At 42.6% G+C, this 27,076-nt stretch overlaps 2 protein-coding genes across 4 annotated transcripts in view; one reads left to right on the top strand and one right to left on the bottom strand.

Annotated features, from left to right (window-relative positions):
- Positions 1-7,069: 7,069 nt before the first annotated feature.
- On the bottom strand, positions 7,070-24,458 carry TXNDC9 (thioredoxin domain containing 9). 2 transcript variants are annotated; one of them, XM_030828066.1, is made up of 5 exons: positions 24,227-24,458; positions 21,041-21,261; positions 15,561-15,679; positions 10,012-10,266; positions 7,070-7,843 (listed from the first exon to the last, which is right to left on the bottom strand). In XM_030828066.1, exons 2-5 carry the CDS (start codon positions 21,227-21,229, stop codon positions 7,726-7,728), a joined length of 681 nt encoding a protein of 226 aa, XP_030683926.1. In that variant the 5' UTR covers positions 21,230-21,261; positions 24,227-24,458; the 3' UTR covers positions 7,070-7,725. The 2 variants fall into 2 exon arrangements, with proteins under 2 accessions (XP_030683926.1, XP_030683927.1); XM_030828067.1 differs by lacking the exon at positions 24,227-24,458 and adding an exon at positions 23,684-24,190.
- An 888-nt stretch (positions 24,459-25,346) lies between these two features.
- Positions 25,347-27,076, top strand: part of EIF5B (eukaryotic translation initiation factor 5B) — a 66,400-nt gene continuing 64,670 nt past the window's right edge. For both annotated transcript variants that reach the window (XM_003274844.3, XM_030828065.1), the window contains exon 1: positions 25,347-25,583. In XM_003274844.3, the coding sequence (XP_003274892.2) occupies positions 25,549-25,583 (35 nt within the window). In that variant the 5' untranslated portion in view covers positions 25,347-25,548. The remainder of the gene's footprint in view (positions 25,584-27,076) is intronic.

Raw genomic sequence — 27,076 nt, 5'->3', positions numbered from 1 at the left:
GGTACATGCTTGTACTCCCAGCTACTGGGGAGGCTGAGGCAGGATAATTGCTTGAACCCGGGAGGTGGAGGTTGCAGTGAGCCGAAATTGCACCACTGCACTACAGCCTGGGCAACAGAACGAGACTCCGTCTCAAAAAAAAAAAAAAAAGAAATATTTTCACATGTACCATCTGCACAATAGAACACTTTGCATTAACTAGAGAGAGGCGGCACTACCGTGATGACATAAGAAAATGTGCTGGCTGTACAGGTAAATGGGAAAAAAACAAGTTGCAAAATAAAATGTACTCAGTGACCCCATTTTAACAAAGACAAATGTTAGTGTATGTCTAGAAAATAAAAATTTGGGAGAAAATGCATCAAATCTTGAAAGAAGTTATCTGTGGAGGTGAGACTAGAGAACATTCTTATTTTACATATTTCATATTTCCTTAATGATTGACATTGTATGCCTTATTGCTTTCATAATCAGAAAAAATACTGGTATAACTAATGGTAAAAACTGCCAACCAAGGCTGGGCACGGTGGCTCATGCCTGTAATCCCAGCACTTTGGGAGGCCGAGGCAGGAGGATCACCTGAGGTCAGGAGTTTGAGACCAGCCTGACCAACATGGAGAAACCCCATCTCTACAAAAAACATTAGCAGGGTGTGGTGACACATGCCTGTAATGACAGCTACTCGGGAGGCTGAGGCAGGTGAATTGCTTCAACCCAGGAGGTGGAGGTTGCATTGAGCCGAGATGGCACCACTGCACTCCAACCTGGGCAACAAGAGCAAAACTCTGTCTCAAAAAAACAAACAAAAACAACAACAACAAAACTGCCAACCAAGTCTTTTTTCTTCTTCTATTTTTTAATTGAAATAGAGACAGAGTCTTGCTATGTTGGCCAGGTTGGTCTTGAACTCTCAGCCTCAAGTAATCCTCCCACCTTGGCCTCCCAAAGTGCTAAGATTACTGGTAATCATGCCTGGCCTAATCCAGTCTTTCCCCCTACTTTTCCCTAGACATTTAGAATATAGCGATATATAGTGATAGGGTTATACAAAGTCAGTCATTTTAAATTGTATCCCTAAACAAATGTCTGTAATCAAGACCATCTTGTGCTGGGTGCAGTGGTACATGCCTGTAGTCCTAGCTACTCAGGAAGCTGAGGCAGGAGGATCACTTAAGCCTGGGAGTTTGAGGTTATGGTGAGCTATGACCACCACTGCACTCTAGCTTGGGCAACAGAGTAAGACCTATCTCTTTAAAAAAATCTTCTCTCAGCAGATCAGCCATCAAAATTATTGTTAGCCTGATGAAATATAAGTGGGCATACAATGTTAGAAGCCACCCGACCTCTGCAGGGACTTCAAGTCCTCATAAGCAAAAACAGTTCTAGCCTGCCATTGACAGTTTAAAGAGTGGGTCCTTTTGTCCCTCCTACATTTCTCTGTTTATTCATATCCTTCACATTTTTCTTTCTTTTGACCTATTTCATTCCTAAAATATTCTAACATCTGACTTCTCTCCCAATTACAATAGTAACAATACATCATGGGTTTTCCAGTGTAGTTACTTTTTAGTATATATTTTTTCAATAACGGCTGTTCATTAAATATAAATGATTTGTTTTGGGGCCACTGAAAGACTTCATATAGGTAAGTTCATATCATATTGTGATAAAGTTTTTGGTTTTTGGTAATGAAAACATGGATTTTACACTGATTGCTCTGTGGAATTTCTCTCTTGATGATGGTTGATGACCTTCACATGGCCTGTTTGTCTTTTTTCAATTTACCTCCTTTGCAGCCTTTAAAACTGTGAATCAAGCCTTCCTGTTTCAAATCTCCTTCCTTAGTTTTCATGAATCTAAACTCTCGTTCCTCTGTAAATGCTTCTTTGGCCCTCCATATCCTTGGGTTCTGCATCTGTGGATTCAACCAACAGCAGATGGAAAATATTCCAGAAAAGAAAAATATCTGGCTTTGTCTGTACCTATTAGGTATAGACATTTTTTTGTTGTCATTATTGTCTAATCAATACAGTATAACAACTATTTATATAGCATTTACAATGTATTAGGTATTATACATAATCTGGAGAGATTTTAAAGTGTACAGGAGGATATGTGGCAGGTTATGTGCAAATACTACATTTTTTTTTTTTTTTTTGAGACGGAGTCTCGCTCTGTCACCCAGGCTGGAGTGCAGTGGCGCGATCTTGGCTCACTGCAACCTCCGCCTCCTGGGTTCATGCAACTCTCCCATCACAGCCTCCTGAGTAGCTGGTACTACAGGCACGTGCCACCACGCCCAGCTAATTTCTGTATTTTTAGTAGAGACGGGGTTTCACCATGTTGTCTGCCTTTTTTATTATAATCATCCCAGCTGGTGCAAAGTGGGATGTCATTGTGGTTTGGATTTACATTTCCCTGATAGTTAATGATTTGAGCATCTTTTCATGTACTTGTTGCCCAATTGTCCATTTCTTTTGGGAAGATGTACAGATCCTTTACTCATTTTTTTTTTTTTTTTTGAGACGGAGTCTCGTTCTGTTGCCCAGGCTGCAGTGCAGTGGCATCATCTCCGCTCACTGCAAGCTCCGCCTCCTGGGTTCACGCCATTCTCCTGCCTCAGTCTCTCCGAGTAGCTGGGACTACAGGCGCCCGCCACCATGCCTGGTTAAATTTTTTTTTTTTTTTTTTTTTGAGATGGAGTCTCGTTCTGTTGCCCAGGCTGGAGTGCAGTGGCGCGATCTTGGCTCACTGCAAGCTCTGCCTCCTGGGTTCACACCATTCTCCTGCCTCAGTCTTCTGAGTAGCTAGGACTACAGGCGCATGCCACCATACCCGGCTAAATTTTTTTTGTATTTTTAGTAGAGATGAGGTTTCACCATGTCAGCCAGGATGGTCTCGATCTCCTGACTTCGTGATCCACCTGCCTCGGCCTCCCAAAGTGCTGGAATTACAGGCATGAGCCACCGCGCTGGCCCCTTTACTCATTTTTAAAATTGGGTATTTGTATTCTTTTTATTGGGTTGAAAGAATTCTCTACACATTCTGGATACATTTTATCAGATATATGATTTGCAAATATTTTTCCAATTCTGAGTTGTTATTCTAATCTGATGGTATCAATTGCAGCAAAAGTGTTTTTGTATTTGGTGTTCATCTGTTTTTTCTTTTGTGACTTGTCACATCAACAAGGCTTTGTGTAACCCAAAGTAGTGAAGATTCACCCTTAGATTTTCCTCTAAGAGTTTTATAGTTTTAATTCTTGTATTTAGGTGTTTGATACATTTCGAGTTTAACTTTCGTATATCGCATAAAGGAGGGGTCAATATTTACTTGTCCCAAAACCGTTTGAAGAGACTATTCTTTCCCATTTGAATTGTCTTGGCACTTTTGCCAAATATCAATTGACTACAAAACACAAGGGTTTATTTCTGGACTTTTAATTCTATTTCGCTTATCTTTATGCCTGTCTTGTAATTGTAGTTTTGCCCTAAGTTTTGATATCCGAGTGTGTGAGTACTCCAAATACGTTATTTACCAAGATTATTTTGGCTACTCTGGGTCCACATAAATTTTAAGATCAACTTGTCAATTTTTGCAAAAAGGTATCTGGGAGTGGGGGTTTTTGTTTTTTTGAATTTGTTGAATCTGCAGATTAACTTGGCAGGCGCAGTATTACAATCTTAAGACTTAATATCAAGTCCTCTGACTCATAAAATAAAGCTTTACATTTCTTTTTCTTTTTTTTTTTAAACTTAAGAACACTGAAAAATGAAAAAAAAAAAAAAAAATAGAGACAAGGTCTTGTTCTGTTGTCCATGCTGGAGTATAGTGGTGCAATCATAGCTCACTGTGGCCTCAAACTACTGGGCTCAAGTGATCCTCCTGCCTCAGCCTCTCAAGTAGTTATGAGGTGGATGCCACCACATCTGGCTAATTTTTAAAAATTTTTTGGCCGGGCGCGGTGGCTCACGCCTGTAATCCCAGCACTTTGGGAGGCCGAGGCGGGCGGATCACAAGGTCAGGAGATCGAGACCATCCTGGCTAACACGGTGAGACCCCGTCTCTACTAAAAATACAAAAAATTAGCCGGGCGAGGTGGCAGGCGCCTGTAGTCCCAGCTACGCGGGAGGCTGAGGCAGGAGAATGGCGTGAACCCCGGGGGGCGGAGCCTGCAGTGAGCCGAGATTGCGCCACTGCACTCCAGCCTGGTGACAGAGCGAGACTCCGTCTCAAAAAAAAAATTTTTTTTGTAGAGATGCGGTCTCACTATATTGACCAGGCTGGTTTTGAACTCCTGGCCTCAAGCACTCCTGCCTTAAGCTCCCAAAGTGCTGGGATTACAGGAGTGAGCCACACCATTGGGCCAATGTGTTTTCTTATACACAATGAGTAGTTTTTTTGTTGTCAAGATTTTTTTCTTTCATTGTTTTTACTATAGTTTTGGTATGCATCTTTCTATGTTATCTTACAATTTGTTGATCTTCTTGGATTAATGTTTTCATCAAATATTTGATTTTCAGGCATCATTTCTTCCAATAATTTGCTGATTCTACTGTGAACACAATCTAATGAATTTCTCATTACAGTTACTTTACTTTTGAACTCTAGAATTTCTATTTGGCCCCTTTTTTATTTTATTTTTTTTTGAAATGGAGTCTTTCTCTGTCCCCCAGGCTGGAGTGCAGTGGCGCAATCTCGGCTCACTGCAAGCTCCGCCTCCCGGGTTCACGCCCTTCTCCTGCCTCAGCCTCCCCAGTAGCTGGGACTACAGGTGCCTGCCACCACGCCCAGCTAATTTTTTGTATTTTTAGTAGAGACAGGGTTTCACCGTGTTAGCCAGGATGGTCTCAATCTCCTGACCTCGTGATCCGCCCGCCTTGGCCTCCCAAAGTGCTGGGATTACAGGTGTGTGCCACCGTGCCCAGCCTATTTGGCCCTTTTAAATTCCTTTGTTGATATTCTCTGTTTGATGGAATATTGTAAGCATACCTTCCTTTACTTCCAGCAGTTTCCTTTAATTTTTTTGGAACACACTTACAATAATACTTGGAAGTTTCTATCTGCTTCCAACCTATCGACCCTCTCAGTTTCCTTTGATTGCTTTATCGCTCCTTGTATGGATTAGCTTCCTGTTCTTCTGTATGTCTTGTAATTTGTTGTTGAGGACTGGATATTTTAGATACTGTGTCACAGCAGCTCTGGAAACTAATTTCCCTTCAACTCCTACCCCCTACCCTCCAGAGCATTTCTTCTTGTTTAGTTTCTTGGCTGGATTTCAGTTAAGTCCACTTACCCTGAAGTATGCAGGCTCTGATGTCCCTCCTCAGAGTACAGTCTGGGTGTGTGCAGTCACCATGACTACTCCCTCTAGCCCCAAGGACAGTGGTTTTGATAGGGCTCTCTTTTACCTTTTCCTGATCTTTTGGGAAAGGTTCCAGTGAGTTAGAACCTCTTTTGTTATGACATCCTACTATTAGCACCCACTAATTTACTAGCTAACCACTTTTTTTTTTCATTTTTTATAGAGACAGGGTCTATGTTGCCGAGGCTGGTCTTGTACTCCTGGCTTCAAGTGGTCCTCCCGCCTCCACGTCCCAAAGTGCTGGTATTACAGGCATGAGCCACCACACCTGGCCACTCTATTGTTTCTGACAATGCTCTGGGGCACAAGTTGCTGCACAGTTTAATCCAGTTAAATTCAGGCCCCTGTAGAGTATCTTTGAGGCTTGTTCTAACCCTAGGACTAATAACAGCTGCCTCTATTTTTTTGAGACAGGGTCTCACTCCGTCACCCAGGCTGGGGCGGAGTGGTGTGATCTTGGCTCACTACAACCTCTGCCTCTTGCGTTCAAGCGATTCCCATGCCTCAGCCTCCTGAATAGCTGGAATTACAGGCACATGCCATGATGCCTGCTAATTTTTAAATTTTTAGTAGAGACAGGATTTCAGCATGTTGGCCAGGCTGGTCTTGAACTCCTAACCTCAAGTGATCTGCCCGCCTTGGCCTCCCAAAGTTCTGGGATTACAGGTGTGAGCCACCGTGCCAGGCTCTTTCTGTTGAGCTTGTTGGCACTCCCTTTTGCTTGTTGCCATCAGGGAGCTGTCAATCTGCTCTTAATTGCTCCCCTCCCCAGACCCAATGTATTTGGTGGCACCCTTACACTTCAACATCTTCCCTCATTCTATTCCAGTCAGTCCCTTTATGGAGTGTTATGGAGCTGTTTTTTCTTTTTTTTAGACAGTCTCGCTCTGTCACCAGGCTGGAGTGCAATGGCGTGATCTTGGCTGACTGCAACCTCCGCCTCCCGGGTTCAAGTGATTCTCCTGCCTCAGCCTCCCAAGTAGCTGGGACTACAGGCACGCACCGCCACAGCTGGCTATTTTTTAAATATTTTTAGTAGAGACGGGGTTTCACCAAGTTAGCGAGAATGGTCTCGATCTCTTGACCTTGTGATCCACCCACCTTGGCCTCCCAAAGTGCTGGGATTATAGGCGTGAGCCACCATGCCCGGCCCAGAGCTGTTTTTATGACTTGCCATTTCCACTGGACAGAAACTCTGTTCTGCTGCTCCAGAGCTAGGGATTGGGATAGTAGCCTGCTTTTCTAGGAGTTATACCCACAGTCTACAAGGGGGAAAGGGGTGATAGAACTCCTGGTCTCCTCCAAGTGCATCTCCTTGCATGGAACCTTCACCCTACGTACGAGTAAAGAGCCTTCATCCTATGAGTAAGCTGGGGCAAAAGCAACTGAGGCCCAGTATTCTTAGTCTGATATTCCTGGGTTAGAGTTTCTGTGCTGTAAGTGGGGACTAGGTGGAGGAAGGAGTGCCAAACCTCTTGGCTACTCTTGCTTGCAAAAGTGCTTCTGCAACACAGAGCTTCAGGGAATGAGGCATGCTAATAATCTACTCTTCCAGAGGAGAAACTGTAGTCCAGGATTGGGAACTGGAGAGAGGGAATGGGGTCATGGCTCCAATGCCACAGACTCCCTATTCTAAGATTAGAAAACTTGCTTGAAAAAATGTTTTTGTTAGATGTATGCTTTTATGACAATTTCCACATAAACTTCCAGTTACACGTGTTTTATTGAGCAGAGACAGTGAAGTTCCTTATGCTGTTATTTCAAAAGTGTTTCCTGGTTTCTTTTTAATGAATGTCTTAAAATACAAGCAATCAGGACCCTTTAAATAAGGCAGTATGTTCACAAATCAAAATAGCTTTCTGCTGCCATCAGTTGATTCAACATCAACATGCAGTGTCCAGAATAAATAAGCAGTTCTTTAATGGTTATTTAAATATATTCCAGAAGAGTGTTTATAATTCATTTACGAGTGCAGTACTGCACTAGTAAATGTTACTTGACCTCTTGTATAAATAATGTCGATTAAGAATTAGTCCTGGAATAGTTTTTGAATTTCTAACTCCGTAGATCTAAAACACAATTGTAAATGGTATAAAGATGTAAGAATCATATTGTGATAAAGTCAATCTCAAAAATAGAGAATCCAGACCCTTCCCAGATAATTTAAGAACTGAGTTTTCCTCAACTTAAACATGATGGCCACACAGAAAATAGTAAAGACACCTTTCGATGTGATACAACTATATAAAACTCGAGAATATGAGTATTTAGATGACCAACGTATAGAAATTAATAGAATTTTAAAAACACATTTAAATCTGAAGCAGAAAAAAAGACAATTTACAAAGAATTACTGAGCTCTAATCATCATCAGAGTCTGAATCATATTTCTTTCCTTGGATAGTTTTCTTTTCCAGCTTTGTGAAGTTTGTTCCAAATTTCTTTTGGTTCTGAAATGGTGGCTCCATTAAATTTCCACTAAAAAAAAAAAAAAAAGCATTTTATTCTTCATGATTTAGTACTAGTATACTAAACTGCACAAAAATCTCTTTGTTTTCTTCCTGTAACATAGAATAAAATTTCTTTAAAATGCTGGTGTCAGGGAAGAGGTATAATGCTTATATTGATGGTTAATAGCCTTAAACCTTATTTTGTACTACTAAATGTTTTAGATCAATTTTATTTTCCTTTCTTTTTGAGACAGGGTCTCACTCTGTGGCCCAGGCTGATGTGCAGTGGTGTGATCACAGCTCACTGCAACCTCCACTTCCTGGGCTCAAGCGATCCTCCCACTTCAGCCTCCCGAGTAGCTGGGACTACAGGTGTGTGCCACCATGCTCAGTTAATTTTTACATTTTTTGTAGTGATGACATCTCACTACATTGCCCAGGCTGGTCTTGAACTCTTAGGCTCAAGCGATCCTCCTGCTTTGGCATCCCAAAGTGCTGGGATTATAGGTATGAGCCACTGCACCAGACCTATTTTCCTTTTTAACATTAATTATGGATTAACATTTGGTTAACACAGTGCTCAGTTGTCACTGGAAATGAGAGAAACCATCACACACCTCCTGATATGATGCATCACTTCCATAATATGCCTGTCAAAAATCAGTAATCTGAATCTAATCTTGAGGAAATATAAGACAAACCCAAACTGGGAGATGTTGATGTTCTCCAAAATAAACAGTTTGTACTCTTCAAAAACATCAGTCTTAAGACCCAGAGAATAACAATGGTAACTAAAGATGTAATAACTAAATGTGCTGCATTTTTGGTATGAAGGACAATATTGGGACAATAAGAAAACTTGAAATAAGAGCGGTAAATTACACAATAATTCCTGTTTTAATAATTGTACTGTCGCTACATAAGAAAATTTTCTTGTTCTTAGAAAATACATATGGAAGTCTTTTGGAGTAAAGGGACACTGTATTCACAACTTCCACTCGAATGGTTCCCAAAATACTTCATAGTATCTATAAAGACAATGATAAAACAAACATAAAATGTTTAAAATTGGGTAATATGGGCAAAGGGTCAATGAGGATTCTTTGTACTAGTGTGCAGGGGGTTGTTTCTACTAGTTTTTTGTAGAGACGAGGTCTCATCTCACTATGTTGCCCAAATTGGTCTCAAACTCCTGGCCTCAACTGATTCTCCCACCTCAGCCTCTCAAAGTTTGTAATCTTCTGAGATTACACAAGTGCCCCACCTGGCTGCAATTTGTTTAAGGCTTAAAATTGCTTCAAAATATATAACTTTATTTAATAAATATTAATATTTTATGTTAATATTAAGAAAATGAAACCAATTTCTACAACATAGGAATGATTTCGGCATGTCTAGGAGAGTCAAAGAAAAGATGGGAGGGAAATGGGGGAAGAGAGAAAAACGTGAGAGAACCTTCTACTTCCTGAAAGGCACCATGACTCTGGAATGGTAATTGCAGACTCTGGAATGGAATGGTAATTTTACCTGTTACTTTTGCAAATCAAGAAAAGGCAAAAAAGACAAGATGATATGCTCTGAATTGTGGAATTAGATAAATTATTTGTCTGAAGAAGTGGACAAAGGAATGGAAGTTGGATTTTAGATTGTTTTCAAAATAAAACTGTTCTTCATAGCAAGCAATGTAAGCTAGGCATAGAAACCTTTTTGTATGCATCAGCCTCTATAAGTAAAACAGAAATATCTATGTTAAAAATCTAGTATTTTAAAATATAACTTTCTTTGCAAGAGTCTGCTTTTTAATTTTTATTTTATCAAAGAGAATCACAAGTCAGAATCCATTTGAGTAATCTGGCTTAAATTAGGGAACAGTCAACACTGGATTGCCATTTTAAGTTTCCAGATTAATACAAAATTAGTGTCAATAGCATAAGTTAAGCTGAAAACTTTTATAGTCAGGAGTACGGTGAGACTCAGTTTTACCTATTAAATCAGTTTTATCTGTAAATCTGATTTTGCTATAAAATCACGCTAATATTACACACTTCAAAAAACATGCTTTTCCTTTGAGAAACTTTCTACATCTCAGCCGAAATGCCTTAATTTCATAAAATAAATGTTACAATACAAAAATCTTTTGTAAAAATATCAACTATACATGAATTAAAATCAATCTCTTCTTTTGTTAAAAGTTACCTGTAATTAAGAATGTCAGAAGAACCGAGCCTCCATTCTAAAGTTTCCGTGGTGAAGTCATCTGTATTTCCTAGGTCAGTAAACCCAACAACATAATCTTGTGTTTTCCCATCTTTTAGCAGTGCTAGTGTGGGAATGACTTTGATACGCAGTCTCTCACAAAGGAAAGGTGCTTTTTCCACATTCAGCTTCAAAAATTTGGTCTCGAGGTGTTTCTTGGACAATATCGCCAGATGTCTGTCTAGTATTTTACACCTGTAAGTAACCACACATAGAAAATTATAAGCTAAAACCACAGATCGCTTTTTTCAAAATAAATATCATTAAGGGAAATCTAATTATGTAGTTTTTCTGTTGACTCTCATAACATGGCAGCCAACTTAAACTTGTGTCAGATGACCTCACTTCCAGATCGGAGGTTAGCTGCCTGATTATGAGATGGGCAAACAGCCTATAAGATTCTAGAAAGTCAGATTTGCATTAATGATATTCTCTTTCAAAATATTAAATATATGCTTTAAGTCATAAAGGAAGTTGTCCTATCTCTTACACAGGAAACTTGAAGAGGAACAAACTGAAACTTGACAGAACTCGGAAGAGACTTACAAGAATCGGAAATGCACACATGGTGCCATATTAGGAAGTCATGAAGAAAAACTGAACAGCATTACTGAGGAAAAACTTCTTACTCCTAAATATGCAACACTGTCAGTAAGAAGCACATTAAGGCTAAGGGTTACTAATAATATTTAAATAAATGTGGCCATTATGCTTCTAGGGAATTAAAAAATACCAGTAGTAACTTTTTTATTTTTTATTTTTTTGGAGGTGGAGTATTGCTCTGTCCCCCAGGCTGGACTGCAGTGGCACCTGCAAGCTCCACCTCCCTGGTTCATGCCATTCTCCTGCCTCAGCCTCCCGAGTAGCTGGGACTACAGGCGCCTGCCACCACGCCCGGCTAATTTTTTGTATTTTTAGTAGAGACGGGGTTTCACCATGTTAGCCAGGATGGTCTTGATCTCCTGACCTTGTGATCCGCCTGCCTCTGCCTCCCAAAGTGCTAGGATTACAGGCGTGAGCCACTGCGCCCGGCCTACCAGTAGTAACTTTTATTAAGCCATCTTCCAATGAAGACGGAAACAGAAGTGGTATTTTCTTGGCCAGGTGCAGTGGCTCATGTCTGTAATCTTGGCACTTTGGGAGGCTGAGGTAGGCAGATCACTTGAAGTCAGTAGTTTGAGACCAGCCTCGCCAACATGGTGAAACCCTGTCTCTACTAAAAATACAAAAATTAGCTAGGTGTGGTGGTGCATGCCTGTAGTCCCAGCTACTTGGGAGGCTGAGGCAGGAGAATCACTTGAACCTGGGAGGCAGAGGCTGCAGTGAGCCGAAATTGTGCTGCTGTACTCCAACCTGGGCAACATAGTGAGACTCCATCTCAACAAGCAAACAAAAAACAAACAAAAAAAGTGACATCTTCTTTGCATTAAAATTTATTTTCTGGCCTGATGCAGTGGCTCATGCCTGTAATCCCAACACTTTGGGAGGCTGAGGCAGGCAGATCACTTGAGGCCAAGAGTGCAAGACCAGCCTGGTCAATATGGTGAAACTCCATCTCTACTAAAAATACAAAAATTAGCTGGGCGTCATGATAGGCACCTGAAACCCCAGCTACACAGGAGGCTGAGGCATGAGAATCACTTGAACCCAGAAGGCAGAGGTTACAGTGAGCTAAGATCACACCACTGCGCTCCAGGCTAGGTGACAGAGTGAGACTCTGTCTCAAAAAATTCATTTTCGACTGGCCAATTCACGAGTGTTTCTACAACAGACTGTCATAACAATCTTAGACCGGTGGTTCTTAACCCCAGGTGTTCATTATGATCAACTTTTATTTACTTATTTTTTTTGAGTTGGACTCTCACTCTGTCACCCAGGCTGGAGTGCAGTGGCACGATCTTGGCTCACTGTAATCTCTGCCTTCTGGGTTCAATCGATTCTCCTGCCTCAGCCTCCCGAGTAGCTGGGATTACAGGCACCTGCCACCACGCCTGGCTAATTTTTGTATTTTTAGTAGCGATGCGGTTTCACCATGTTGACTAGGCTGGTCTTGAACTGCTGACCTCAAGCAATCCACCCGCCTCAGCCTCCCAAAGTGCTGGGATTAGAGGTGTGAGCTACCATACCCAGCCTGCCGTCAACTTTTAAAATATCCAGATGAATCAAAATTCTCTGGCAGTGGAGTTGGGAAACATACAGCTGTTCTTATGCTCAAATAAAGCTTGAGAACTACCTCTTTAGATGACTAACACACAAAATACTTCATGGTTATCTTTACCAGTAAGCTTTTTGTGCACTTGATGTAGTTTTTCCTGAACTAGGTTTGGGTCTAACATAAGTTATGTGTAACCTTGGTGCCTCATCACTTTTTCCCCGGATATATCTTTTCATATGTCACTCACGTAGTTCAGTAATGAGATTTCAGTGAAAAATGGTGAGAGAACAAATTAATAAATGGTTTTTAAATAAAGCTCAAAACAAATGATAAATAAACCTTTATATGAGAAATATGTTCCTGAAAATTTGTAAATATATCAACTCCATACTTTAACTGCAGTAAGGAATGTATTTTTTTTTTGAGATGGAGTCTTGCTCTGTCGCCCAGGCTAGAGTGCAGTGGCACGACCTCTGCTCACTGCAACCTCCACCTCCTGGGTTCAAAGCAATTCTCCTGTCTCAGCCTCCTGAGAAGCTAGGATTACAGGCACCCACACCATGCCTGGCTAATTTTAATTTGTATTTAAAGAGCAAGACGGAGTCTTGCTCTATTGCCAGGCTGGAGTGAAGTGGCACGATCTCGGCTCAATGCAACCTCCGCCTCCCAGGTTCAAGCAATTCCCCTGCCTCAGCCTCCTGCGCAACTGGGACTACAGGCATGCGCCACCATGCCCAGCTAATATTTTATATTTTAGTAGAGATGGGTGTTTACCATGTTGGCCAGGATGGCCTCGATCTCCTGACCTCATGATCCACCTGCCTCGGCCTCCCAAAGTACTCGATTACAGGCGTGAGCCATGGCGCCCAACCCGTCAATCAAGTTTTAAAAATCCAAAACAACAGTCATGGTATAAATAGCTATAGGCCTTTACGTACGTTTAAAAATAACTAAAAGAGCATAATTAGATTGTATATAACACAAAGGATAAAAGCTTGAGGTGATGGATACTACATTTACCCTGATGTGATTATTAAACATTGCATGCCTGTGTTAAAATACCTCATGTACCCCATATTTACCTACTACTACCCACAAAAATTAAAAATTAAAAAAAATAGCAATGGGCTTAAAACATGGGTTCAAATCTCTCTCTTTATCATTTAGTATCTGAGTGATACTAGGTGAGTCACTTAATTTCTCCAAATCTTGGTTTCCATACATGAAATACAGGAATAATAATAAGTGCCTCTGAAGATTATTGCGAATGTTCTAGGGATAATGTACATGAAAGCATCCTGCCTACTGTGTGCTAGGAACTTTGCTAATATATAAAGTTAACTGGATGATTTTGATTTTTCGGTTCTGTTTGAAGGTGAGTACTCCTGGTGATGCACTGTTTATACACCATCAAATGTATTTATTGACCACCTACTATGTGTCAGGCAGTTGCTTTAGGGCTGTGATCCCAGAGAACAGTAGGTCACAATACAGGCAAATGCACCGCCTCTACAAAACCAACAATCTAGTTGGGAAAGACATACGAAAAACAAGTGAGGCCGGGTGCCGTGGCTCATACTTGTAATCCCAACACTTTGGGAGGCCAAGGTGGGTGGATCACCTGAGGTCAGGAGTTTGAGACCAGCCTGGCCAATATGGAGAAACCCCGTCTCTACTAAAAATACAAAAATTAGCCGGGTGTAGTGGTGGGTGCCTGTAGCCCTGGCTACTCGGGAGGCTGAGGCAGGAGAATCACTTGAACCCGGGAGGTGGAGGTTGGAGTGAGCCAAGATCCTGCCATTGCACTCTAGGCTAGGTGACAGTGTAAGACTGTCTCAAAAACAAAAAAACACAAGTGGACAAATAATATTTTACATACTAGTATTTTATATATCACCTCATCATATTTGTCAGAGGTTGGCAACTTGAGGAATGTGTGCCAATGGGAGATGGTTGTGTACCACAAGGGCAGAGGTTTCTCTGATACCTTTCTACCTGCCTAATCCCTTCTCTCACTGTTCCTCACAAGGGATTTCACCATCTCAATATTGTTTCATTTTTATTCTTAGTCAATGAATACCAGGCAATCAATTCTTGAAAGGTGTTAACTAACAATGAAGCTGTTGGGTTGTGAGATCAAGACAAAGGGGCAAGAAGGCCACAGAAATGAGAAAGACAGCAGGGCTGAAACCACAGTGAGTGCCAGAGACTCCAGAGCACAGTGCTTGTCTGTCCCAGGTAGGCAGGTGCCAGTCAGCAGATGACTGCCATTACAGTTCCAGCTATGCTATTAGCAAGTTTCCTGATTTTTTAAAGAAAAATTCTAAATGTGGGTATTTTCAAAAGGAGTTATCTCTCAATTTTTAAGTGTTGGCAACTAATCAAATCTGTGCACAAAAAACCACAAAGGCTTGAGTCCTTTGGTTTAAGATATGACCTCTTCTGAGGAGGTATTAACATTTTATAAGAGATCTGCCTCTTTAGAGAAATTTGGAGACCTAGGGTGGTCTAAGAAAAATCACTTCTCCTTCTAGCCAAGACTGGCAGTCCCAACTCTGCTCTGGTGAAAGGTTTGGCCAAGCCACCGTCTCCCCATCACAGTTGCTAGTTCCTTCAAGGAGGAACTGAAGGAACAGTGACTCTCAACAGCTGTTGCCCGTTCCCAATATCATGGCTATATCACAACACTAGAGGGAAATAATTACTGTCATGGTGATAAGAATTTTAAGTGTACATTTCTAAGACGTTTTTAGTTAGCTAGTGAAAATACAATTCAAAAATATAAGCAATTTATATGGGAATATTGACTTTCAGTAATATTTATACTTTTGCATGTAACTGTTCTTTAAGTTACTCTTTAAAATAACAATTAACTTTTTTTTTCTTTTTTTTTGAGATGGAGTCTCACTCTACTGCTGGAGCTGAAGTGCAGTGTCGCGATCTCCGCTCACTGCAACCTCCGTCTCCCGGGTTCAAGCAATTCTCCCACCTCAGCCTCCCCAGTAGCTGGGACTACAGGTGCCTGCCCCTACACCCGGCTAATTTTGTAGTTTTAGTAGAGGCAGGGTTTTGCCATGTTGGCCAGGCTGGTCTTGAACTCCTGACCTCAAGTGATCCACCCACCCTTGGCCTCCCAAAGTGCTGAGATTGCAGGCTTGAGTCACTGGGCCCCTGCCTGCTTAACTTAATACTAAATAACATGAGAGAGTACAATGAAACAACTTAGGAAGTTTTTTCTTTTAGTTTTCTTCATTTCTCTAGTAAGCCAGTGTATCTCCAGCCAAACAATTCACTGTGTTTTTTTAGAAAAAGTCACAGATGGAAACAAAGTTACCTGAATGTGGAGTCTCTGTAGAAATGGCAAACCACATTTTCACTCTCCTTGACTTCCTGAAAAAAGTCTCTTTCACTAGGGATTTCTCTGTATTCCCCATGTCCTTTAGAAAGCCATTCCTAATTTGGAGAGAGGCAAAACATTACACATGTGAGATATCTCTTTCAGAACCACTTGACATTTTAAGTGTCCAAATCACCATCGTATTTTGTAATGAAGTCAATTAAAAAAAAAGTTTTGTTTTGTTTTGTTTTTTTTTTTTTGAGACGGAGCCTTGCTCTGTCACCAGACTGGAGGGCAGTGGTGCGATCTTGGCTCACTGCAACCTCTGCCTCCCAGGTTCAAGCAATTCTCCTGCTTCAGCCTCCCGAGTAGCTGGGACTACAGGCGCACAACAGTATGTCCAGCTACTTTTTGTATTTTTAGTAGAGATGGGTTTTCACCATGTTGGCCAGGATGGTCTCGATCTCTTGACCTTGTGATCCGCCTGCCTCGGCTTCCCAAAGTGCTGGGATTATAGGTGTGAGCCACCACACCCGGCCCAAAAGTGTTTTTTTTCTTTTGTTTTGTTTTTTTGAGAATGGGTCTTGCTAAAGTTGCCCAGGATGGAGTGTGGTGGCATGATCATAGCTCACTGCAGACTCAACCTCCTGTGCTCAAGAGATCCTCTTACGTCAGTCTCTCAAGGAGTTGGGACCACTGGCACATGCCACACCATGCCTGGTATTTTTTTTTTTTTTTTTGGTAGAGAGGGGGTTTTACTATATTGCCCAGGCTGGTATCAAACTCCTAGGTTCAAGCAATCCTCCCACCTTGTCCTCCAAAAGTGCTGGGGTTACAGGCATGAGCCACTGTGCCTGGCTGAAGTCAAAGAAAAATGAATTTCTTTTAGCAATTTACTTTCCTGTTTCTACTGTCAATGCAAAACTAGTCCATGGACAGTGAATGTCTCCACAGCATGGCCTGGGTTCAAGACAATTACCTGTCTTTGTAGCTTAAAACGTCTATTTTCTCAGAACTTTCAAAATAAAAATTTAGACTTGAGAGACTCAGAATGTAAATATCCACTTAACTCTATCCATGTACTCTTAAACTACTAAAACCAGAAGCATTTGATCCAAGTTACTACAAATCTTTTAAAAATAATGCTCATGAGGCTGGGTGCAGTAGCTCATGCCTGTAATCCCAGCACTTTGGGAGGCTGAGGCGGCTGGATCACCTGAGGTCTGGAGTTCCCGACTAGCCTGGCCAACACGGTGAAACCCCATCTCTACTTAAAAAAAAAAAAAAAAAAAAAAAAAAAAAAAAAACCAAGAAATTACCTAGCCGTGGTGGTGGGCACCTGTAATCCCAGCTACTTGGGAGGCTGAGGCGGGAGAATTGCTTGAACCCGGGAGGCAGAGGTTGCAGTGAGCTGAGATCACGCCACTGCCTGGGCAAGAGTGAGACTCTGTCTCAAAAATAAATAAAAATAAAAATAATGCTTACGAGATAAACCCAATTCGTCTTGGGGAGAGAAGGAGGATACTGCAGCTCTGAAGCTCAAGAGCCCTGCCTGCTTTTGATAACGACCTTATAAATGTTTAAAAAGCCTCTATACCTGCACTAATTGTTAGAAAGGTCATCTCACACTGAACTGCAATATATCCATAATTCTGGTCTGTGGATTCCAGCTTGGACAAAGATTAAAGTTTTAATCTCTTTCCCATGTGGGCCCTTCAAACATCACATATTGCCTAAGTTTTCCCTTCTCCACACTGAACACTTCCAGTTCCGTTTAACTGTTCTCATATGAAAAGATTTCTAGAGTTCCTACTCTTCCAGGATATCAACTAAACACACTCTAATTCACCAAAGTCTTCTTAAAATGTGACAGAGGTCTGAATCCAGCCTCCAGAAGGGGTCCAACCAAAGAGCCAGGAGGGCCATCTCCCTTCCTCCTCTGGACGTCAGTGAACATGGCCCAGACTATATTAGTGACTGCGGTGTCAAAACCACATCCACTTACATCCAGCTGACACTCACAGGAGACCCTGATATTTTCTTATGTGAAATTTCTATACACAGTTTAACTCTCAGATACAATTCTCCAATGACATATGACGTTTCATGACTGCTTTCACAACTTACCAATGATATGTGCCCTTAAAAAGTATTTGTTAGGCTGGGCGCAGTGGCTCACACCTGTAATCTCAGCACTTTGGGAGGCTGACGTAGGTGATCACTTGAGGACAGGAGTTTGAGAACAGCCTAGGCAACACGGTGAAACCCTGTCTCTACAAAAATTATGAAAATTAGCCAGGTGTGTTGGCACACACCTGTAATCCCAGCTCCTCCGGGGCTGAGGCACAATAATTGCTTGAACTCCGAAGGCAGAGGTTGCAGTGAGCCAAGATCACACCACTGCACTCCAGCCTGGGTGACAGAGCAAGACCTTGTCTCCAAAAAAAAAGTATTTGTCTTTTAAAAAGCTGCTATTTCTAGGCCGGGCGCAGTGGCTCACGCCTGTAATACTAGCACTTTGGGAGGCTGAGGTGGGCAGATCACCTGAGGTCAGGAGTTCAAGACCAGCCTGGACAACATGGCGAAATCTCATCTCTACTAAAAATACAAAAATTAGCTGGGCATGGTGGCAGGCGTCTGTAATCCCAGCTACTTGGGAGGCTGAGGTAGAAGAATCGCTTGATCCTGGGAGGTGGAGGTTGCAGTGAGCCGAAATTGTGCCATTGCACTCCAGCTGGGGCAACAGAGCAAGACTCTATCTCAAAAAAAAAAAAAAAAAAGCTGCTATTTCTTTTCATTATTTATTCTCAGGTATTTAACCAAGAGGCTGAAGACCTGAACCTGTCCTGGCTCCTTTGAGGGAGGATGTGCCCATTCCAAGCCTCTACCAATGCTCAGGGCCTCTGCTGACACATTCACTACACCCCTGTGCTCTTAGCCCCTTTTGGACAGCGTGTGCTCCTAAGGTATCTGCAGAACAGAATCAAACAGGATGGGCCTACCTGAGGCATGGCAGCCGGGCAGCATCTGGCTCTCAGTGGCTGTCACCCAAGCCTCTGCTTAACTCCTATTTCTTACCTTATCCCTCTGTTCTGCTCCCTACCTAAGTGCGCCAGCTCTAGTTAACAGTAGGAGGGTGCTTGGCTGACAGAAGAATATAGATTCACCTAGACCTATTAAGTGCCGAGTGTAAGTCAATCATACACTGATCTCCCCAATACCCTCGTGGATCAGAAAATCAAAATTACTGTATAATCTAATTACTGTATAATCTCTTATAAAAAGAATATCTACACAAATCACTAGGTTTCTTGCCTATTTCCAGAAAATATTTTAATAAAAAAGACCTACTAAAATGCAGTGAAAGTTCTAAAATATGACCCTCTGAATTACTCGATGACAAATTCATTTGAAATTGATTTATACATTAATAATAAAAAAGGCCGATAGCCAGTCTGCCTTAGTTGGTTTTAATTATAAATATTCAGACCACTGTTTTGAACTGCCAGAAAGTTCCTTTAAGACATTATTTAATGTATGTTCATCACTGCAAATCAGGTGAATTCAGTCTCTCTACAAAAATATCCTAGTTACAAATAATTACTTTTAGTTGCACATTAGCAATTAGTACTTAAATGTGACCACGAAATATAAGTTTGTGGCAGAACCTAAACATATATTACCTTAAATTCCAATAATCCGTCCTGTGAATACTAATTATCAGCCCTATACTATGAAAAGGAGCCAATTGGGCCTGGCGTGGGGTGGCTCACACCTGTAATCCCAGCACTTTGGGAGGCCGAGGCAGGCGGATCATTTGAGGTCAGAGTTCAAGACCAGCCTGACCAACATGGTGAAACCCCGTCTCTACTAAAATACAAAAATTAGCTGGGCATGGTGGCAGACACCTGTAATCTCAGCTACTTGAGAGGTCAAGGCAGGATGGGCAACAGAGTGAGACTCCCTCTCAAAAAAAAAAAAAAGAAAAGAAAAAGAAAAGCAGCCTATTTTCTAAAATAGGGTACATGTAAAAGCCATATAACGTACTCTATTTTAGAAAACTCAAAATATAAAAATTTGGACTCACTCATAAAAGATTATTTCCTTTTGTAGTAACTCTTCTAAACGTGAGGGTGTAAACACATCAAAGTGATGCTATACCAATACAAACGAGACTCCTTCTCTTTTTTTGTGAGGGAACTCGATCTCGCTCTATCATCCAGGCTGGAGTGCAGTAGCACAATCTCGACTCACTGCAACCTCCACCTCCCGGGTTCAAGAGATTCTCCTGCCTCAGCCTCCTGAGTAGCTGGGACTGCAGGTGTGCGCCACCACACCTGGCTAATTTTTGTATTTTTTGTAGAGACAGGGTTTCACCATGTTGGCCAGGCTGGTCTTGAACTCCCGACCTCAGGTTGTCCACCCGCCTTGGACTCCCAAAGTGTTGGGATTACAGACATGAGCCACCATGCCTGGTCAAAACTCCCTATTTCTTCAGAAAAGTTAAGCCTCATGTTTAAGTCACAGTCAACTGAAAAGGAACCAGAGTTGGTGATAATGTATTTCCATGTAACCCAATGGAAAAAATGTTTTAATCAAAATTCAATTTGGCCAGATGCGGTGGCTCACGCTTGTAATCCCATCACTTTGGCAGGCTAAGGTGGGCGGATCACTTGAGGTCAGAAGTTCAAGGGCAGCCTAGCCAACATGGTGAAACCCTGTCTCTACTAAAAATACAAAACTTAGCCAGGCGTGGTGGTGTGCGCCTGTAGTCCCAGCTACTCGGGTGGCTGAGGCAGAAGAATTGCTTGAACCCGGGAAGCAGAGGTTGCAGTGAGTCGAGATGACACCACTATACTCCAGCCAGAGTGTCACAGCAAGACTCCATCTCAAAAAGCAGAAAAAAAAATTTCAATTTACAGAATTTAATCCATTGGTTTCACTCAGAGTTTACAACTCTGCGTTTATTCTACACAAACATTCTAAGAGGCAACAACGATAGAGCAGAGCTGTGGCTACCTCTGTTACAAAGCATGCATTCTTTTGAATAGGCCACATAATTATTTCATTGGAAATGCCTGAAATAAATTTTTCAACATAAATTGACTTACTAGCTCTTATCTCATCTGTCTTATCTCGTTTGCTTTGAAAATAGCTAAATCGGCTTTAATATTACCTGAAATGGAAACCAATGACTCCCTAGCCCTCCATTCAACCAAACAAATCCAAGCTCAGAAAAATGATCTTGGGCAGATCTTTCTTTTACTGGACTGTGGATTAATATAGAGATTGGGCTAATTTTGAATGTGTCTTTAAAACATATTTTTTTCTGGGCAAATTTTTAACAGTAATAGGTATTCTGAATTCCAAAAACCCTAAACACAAAGAACGAAATGTAACTACTACAGCACATGTATATATAAGTTGTTAGGCGCATACTGTTATAGCAATTTCAGAAAGCAGGGCAGAGAGGTTACTTGTTTCTGCTGTTGAGCTTTCCTTAGTGCCTCGAGTCTCTTTTCTTTAAGGCGTTCCAATTCATCCTCATCCATCTGATCCAGTTTTTGAATTTCAGAATCCAAATGTTCTTCCACCAGTTTGGTAGTCTGAAGCAGCTGATTCTCCAGGACTTTGGAAAACATGTCAACAGATGCATCAGCTTCCATTCTTCCAAATGGTACAGAGTTCAGCCTGGGTGCTGGGGAGAAGATTTACAAAATACATTTTAAAAAATGCAAACAATAAGCAAGCTTTTCTCTACCATTTTCAAAAATTCTGGCAAGTGTATAATGTGTACTCTATGGAGTATTCTAACGACATCCAAGCACTTGATGTTTGGCTTAACAATTTTTATGTGTTTTTAAATTTAATTCTCAATAAGTTCTAGTCACACCACTCAAAAACTACCAATAGCAAATTTAGGGTGCTTCTGATTTAGCATATGTTTTACTACACTAAAGCCAAGACAAGTCTTTAAGACCATCAACAAACCACAGAGAAATGAGTTGTGAAGTTATACCTAGTGATATATACTGACAATCAGTGTTCTTTACCAATGGGAAAGAGAAATCAGAAACAACTGCGAATAGGAAGGTATACCTACTGAGGTTTTACACATAAATATACATATTAAACTTTACTTAAACACAGAGTACAGTTGAGCAAAACACAGATTTTTTCATGGCTGCTGCCCAAATGAGTTTCATTTAACTCCTAAGACGTCTCATTACCATTTATGTAAAGAAGAATGCCTGGTGTTCCCTAAGCATTAATGTCCATTCCTGTTCTCCCATTACCTAACAAAAAAGTCTATGAGGTCACAAAAATTAATACTGGTTTCCATTTACTGGCAGTGTTAACTTTGATGTAAAACACTCCAAATACTTTTTTAAATTTTGGGTTTTTTTCTATCATCACTCCTCTGTGCAAAATAAGAGTTTCAAAATAGAACTAATTCAGATTAGAAAGGAAGACCTATCTCAATTACAGTCATGCATCACTTAACAATGGGAATACATTCTAGGCTGGGCGCTATGGCTCACGCCCGTAATCCCAGCACTTTGGGAGGACAAGGTGAGCAGATCACTTGAGTTCAGGAGTTTGAGACCAGCCTGGGAAACATGATGGAACCCCATCTCTACTAAAAATAGAAAAATTGGCCAGGCCTGGTGGTGTGTGCCTGTAGTCCCGGCTACTAGGGAGGCTGAGGTGGGAGGAGGATAGCTTGAGCCCAGGAAGCGGAGGCTGCAGTGGGCTGAGAACGCACCACTTGCACTCCACCCTGGGCGACAGAGCCAGACCCTGTCTCAAAAACCAAAAACCTACAAAACAATGGGAATACATTCTGAGAAATGCATCATTAGGTGATTTTGATATTGTTTCAAACATTATAGACTATTTACACAAACCCAGATGGTACAGCCTGCTACACACCTAGGCTATATCATACAGCCTATTACTCCTAGGCTACAAATCTGTACAGCATATTACTGTACTGAATACTGCAGACAACTGTAACATAATGGCATTTGTGTATCTAAACATAGAAAAGGTACAATAAATACAGTATCATAATCTCATAAAACTGAAATGTCCTTATGTGGCACATGACTATACATTTTAAAAGAAATGGAGTATTTTGTACTAGCAATTAGTATAAAATTTTACTTTTTTTTTTTTTTTTTGAGACGGAGTCTCGCTCTGTCGTCTAGGCTGGAGTGCACTGGCGCATCTCCGCTCACTGCTAGCTCTGCCTCCTGGGTTCACGCCATTCTCCTGCCTCAGCCTCCCAAAGTAGCTGGGACAACAGGCGCCTGCCACCAATCCCGGCTAATTTCTTTTTGTATTTTTAGTAGAGACGGGGTTTCACCGTGTTAGCCAGGATGGCTATGATCTCCTGACCTCGTGATCCGCCCGCGTCGGCCTCCCAAAGTGCTGGGATTACAGGCGTGAGCCACCACGCCCGGCCAAAATTTTACTTCTTTTAAAAGAAATGGAGTATTTTGTATGAGAAATTTTATACCAACAATTAGAGGGCAAATTTATGTGTATCTCAGGGTCATTACTGCGAAATGATTTATAATTTGCCTATCAAAGCAGGAGGCTGTTGCATATCAATAAACTATGATACATTTGCAAATAACACTGAAGCACCCCAAACTTCACAACAAACTGTGAATTCATTCAATCAGCTTCTGACCCACACAGGCCCTCTATAAACGTTGAGCTGAAGAGAAATATTCTTGCAAACTTCAATTCTGATTCCTTTTTCTTTACGGGAAAAGCATTTGAAAAGCATACTTGATTTCATCTTTGTATCTCCACAGAACACAGCAGGTACTCAATAAACATGTATTTAACGTTGAATGAACACGTGCCTAACTTCTGTTCAAATTAAGTTTCAAAAGTATTTGAGTTTAAAAAAACAAACTGTAAGCTCCTCGTGATATAAAATTGGAAAGGTGCTGTATTTCAAATACAGCAAAGATTTCCACACTCCCTACCGCCCAAGAAAAATGTCAGTAGGACTGTGACCCTCAGTGAGGGGGTTGGAAGAAGAAAATAAGATACTGAATTGCACGTTGGAAACTGTGCTCCAGGGATAAACAGAGAATGCTTACCCTGGAACTTTATAGAATGAGGCCAGGATTTAATTACGGGATAACTGGAAAAAGATGCGATTAAGAAGAGCTATTCTGGGTGTAGGTGTTGGTGGTCAGAGTATTGAGAACCGGGTAAAGAGACGATGCAATCCCCCGTTAGCTTTTCATTCTTCAAACCACAGCCTCTGATTCTTCATTTTTACAGCTCCGCTGGAAGGGTGGGACGGGACACAGCGCGTCCTCAAATTCCCTAGTCATTTCCTGGACACCCTTACAGGTATCCGCCAAAACAATCAAGCGGCCTGGTCCTTAACTGAACCCCAGGTACCTCTCCAATGGCATCCCGGCCACTCCCTGCGCCCGGGGAGACAGAGGAAGAAGGCACAGTCCCGGTGGCCCCAACTTCGACGCCTCCTGGTGCGCATGCGCAAGAGCCTCCGCCAGGACACCGACACCGGTGCTGGGGCTGCGCCCCTCCTCCGCTCCGGATGTGGAGCAGCAGAATGTTCACCAGCACCCGGACGTGGTGGTCGGATTTTTCTCACTACCCTTCTGCCTCACCTGAGCTCTCGGTGATGCCTGAGAAGTGAAAGAGCAGCAGTTTCAAAAGACAGGTGCACTCCGGCTTTTGCCTTGCAGTAGCTGCCGGCGGCTGCAAACGGGCCGTCACATCCGCCTCCTTATTGGCTGCGGACCTCGCGCGGTATCACCTTGGACGCCAGAGGAAGGGGCGGGCGGTCGGGTGGCGAACAGTTCTGCGCGTGCGCCTCCCGCCCAGCAGCCCGGAACCCAAGTTGTCCTACCCTTGCTTTCCTCCGGGTACACGGCCGAACTGGAAGGCCGCAAAGCATGGTGGGAGTTGCAGTTTCTTAGTGCGCAGGCTGGCGTGGCCGGACTTTCTCAGGAGCGTGCTTCGGTATTCACGGTCCAGTGCGCCAGACTGGAAATGAGACAGCTGTGCTCTCGCTCAGCCGTGACGCTTGAACTGCGTTTTCATTCTGTTAGTGTTGAATAAACATTTTTTTCTTTTTTTTTGTTTACTTTTGTTAACATTTTTCCTCAAGTCCAGGCATAAACATATACAGCACAATTAACTTTTGCATAGTTAAAACCCAAAATATCACTGGCCAGATCCAGATATAGAACATTTTCCACCACCCCTGTAGGTTCCCTCTTGACTCTTCTAAACACAGGAATTTTTAGAACTCGCCCTCGCTTTGAGAGTGAAGATGAAGACCTATGTTAGGGAATTGATCGGCTGTGTCCTGTTCTGTGTTTTATTCAGTGACTGTACATAATGCATAATGCACGGATGTTACTGAGAGGTCCCTATTTTGTCCTGGATTTATCTCTCTCGCAAACCCCAGAGGACTCATTATTGGTTCGTCGTGGTTCTTTATTGAACTTCGTGCGGCTGAGAATGCAAAGATATAAAGGGAAGCCCAAAGCCCACTCCTGAACCGAAGCGTGCGTTCCCCGTTGGGAGAGGGCTGAGGTGGGGAAATTGACAGCTTCATTGTCCACCTCCGGGTTCTAGAACGTGGAAAACCCGCGGGCGTCGGCTCGTGGCGGAGGCTTGAAGGTAGGGGGCGCTCGGGCTCCTGCCTGGCCGGCGGGTCAACCGGAGACGCTCTACCCGAAGCGCAGCTCTCGATGAGCCGCGCCCTGCGTCCTCACGCCGAGGTGGCGGGGCGATGCGCTTGCGCACTGAGAACTCACACCATATGTGCCCTGTTCCAGTGCGCGGGTCTGTGGAGAGCCGGGTGCGAGCGGCGGCAGCACGGGGGGAAAGGAGTTGAGCGGAGACCGAAGTCAGTTGGGAGACAGTGGGTCTGTGAGAGACCGAATAGAGGGGCTGGGGCCACGAGCGCCATTGACAAGCAATGGGGAAGAAACAGAAAAGCAAGAGCGAAGACAGGTAGCTAGGGGCTGGGTCCGTACGGCGGCGGCCGCCGTGGCTCAGTGGGGTGTGGGGGTCTCGCCGGGCGCGGGGTTGGACCGGGGTCTGGGCTCGCGACGAGCCTCGCGGGGTACCAGGCCTGGGCCCAGAGTGTGCGGCGCGGGCCCAAGCCCCCGGGCAGGGTGGGCAAGTGGGCCTCGAAGGCGGGCGGGTCCTCCCAGTCGAGCCTCGCTTCCCCCGCTACCCCTTCCCCGGCCTGAGGAGTGGGGCAGCCATTTCTCCCTAACGCGCGGAGAGGGTAGCCGCGGAGGCGGCTTCGCCAGCGTGGCCCAGGCCAGTGCGAGTTTTTTTCTGCGCTACTCTTGGCGAGGGTGGGGAAGTTCTTTTTATGCCTCTTGTACCTGTGAGTACTTGGGAGAGAAGGGAGCCTGAATGTGACGTACGGCCGGGTTTCTCTACTCGCGGTTTCAGGTACGTTAGAGTTATGGAGAGGTGTTTAGCAGTTCGCTGTCTCTCAACGTAATCTGATTTGGATATAGTTTTCATTTATTTAAGAGCTGATTATCCAGCCCTCATGCTTTTCGCTTTCCTTCTTCCGGCCTGTTTTTTGGTCGTTTCTTTGCTCTCTAGCCTTCCCCTAAGAAAGGAAGGGAAGAAGAAGAAACCAACCAACCGGGGTCGCTCCTTTCTAACCGCTTGAAATGCTTTGGGGAGGGAGGACAAGGGTGTATGCGAGTTACTTACCTAGAGATTTTTGAGACATTTCTATGTGTCACATTCGATCGAGTTCTGTCACTCATGATGGAAAGAGTTGACTTCCTGGGAGTCAACAACATCTGTTACATTACACGTTCGTACACTACCCACCAAACTTAAATACGAGGCGGAGAGTAAGGTAAATTAAAAAACAAAACTATTGCCAGTTCATCAGTCTGACTCAAAACAGATACGTTGTCTTGAAGTTAAAATAAGTTTACTAATTATAAATTGGAAGCCTGGATCGTTTTCTCACCTAGCGTTTGACTAGCTTATGAGTAGAATTAAAAGACAACAAAGATAGTCTTGTATTTTAGTTTTAGGTCTATTGGAGGAAGTTAATTGGTTTGGAGAATAGAATTATTGTTAAACCAGATGAATGAGAAAAAATAAGGATTATGGGTGATGTAGGGGAACACAAATTTCTGTACCTTTGACAGGAATTTTTGATGTATAGGGTACTTTTTTCCTTGCTAGAGAAATGTTCAGCTGTCTCTAGAAAATAGAGAATTGAGTGTAATGAACCTTTATGTATTAATTACCTGCCTTCAACCATTGTTAGCACATGACCTATTTGGTTTCATCCCACTTACTAGAGATATATATATATATATATATATATATATATATATATTTTTTTTTTTTTTTTGAGACGGAGTTTCGCTCTTGTTGCCCAGACAACAAGAAACTTAGGGCAATGGCGCGATCTCGGCTCACTGCAGCCTCCACCTCCCCGGTTCAAGCGATTCTCCTGC

Source organism: Nomascus leucogenys, chromosome 14 (assembly GCF_006542625.1).
Source record: "Nomascus leucogenys isolate Asia chromosome 14, Asia_NLE_v1, whole genome shotgun sequence".
Taxonomy (NCBI): Eukaryota; Metazoa; Chordata; class Mammalia; order Primates; family Hylobatidae; genus Nomascus; species Nomascus leucogenys.
This window is presented reverse-complemented; position numbering and strand designations above follow the sequence as displayed.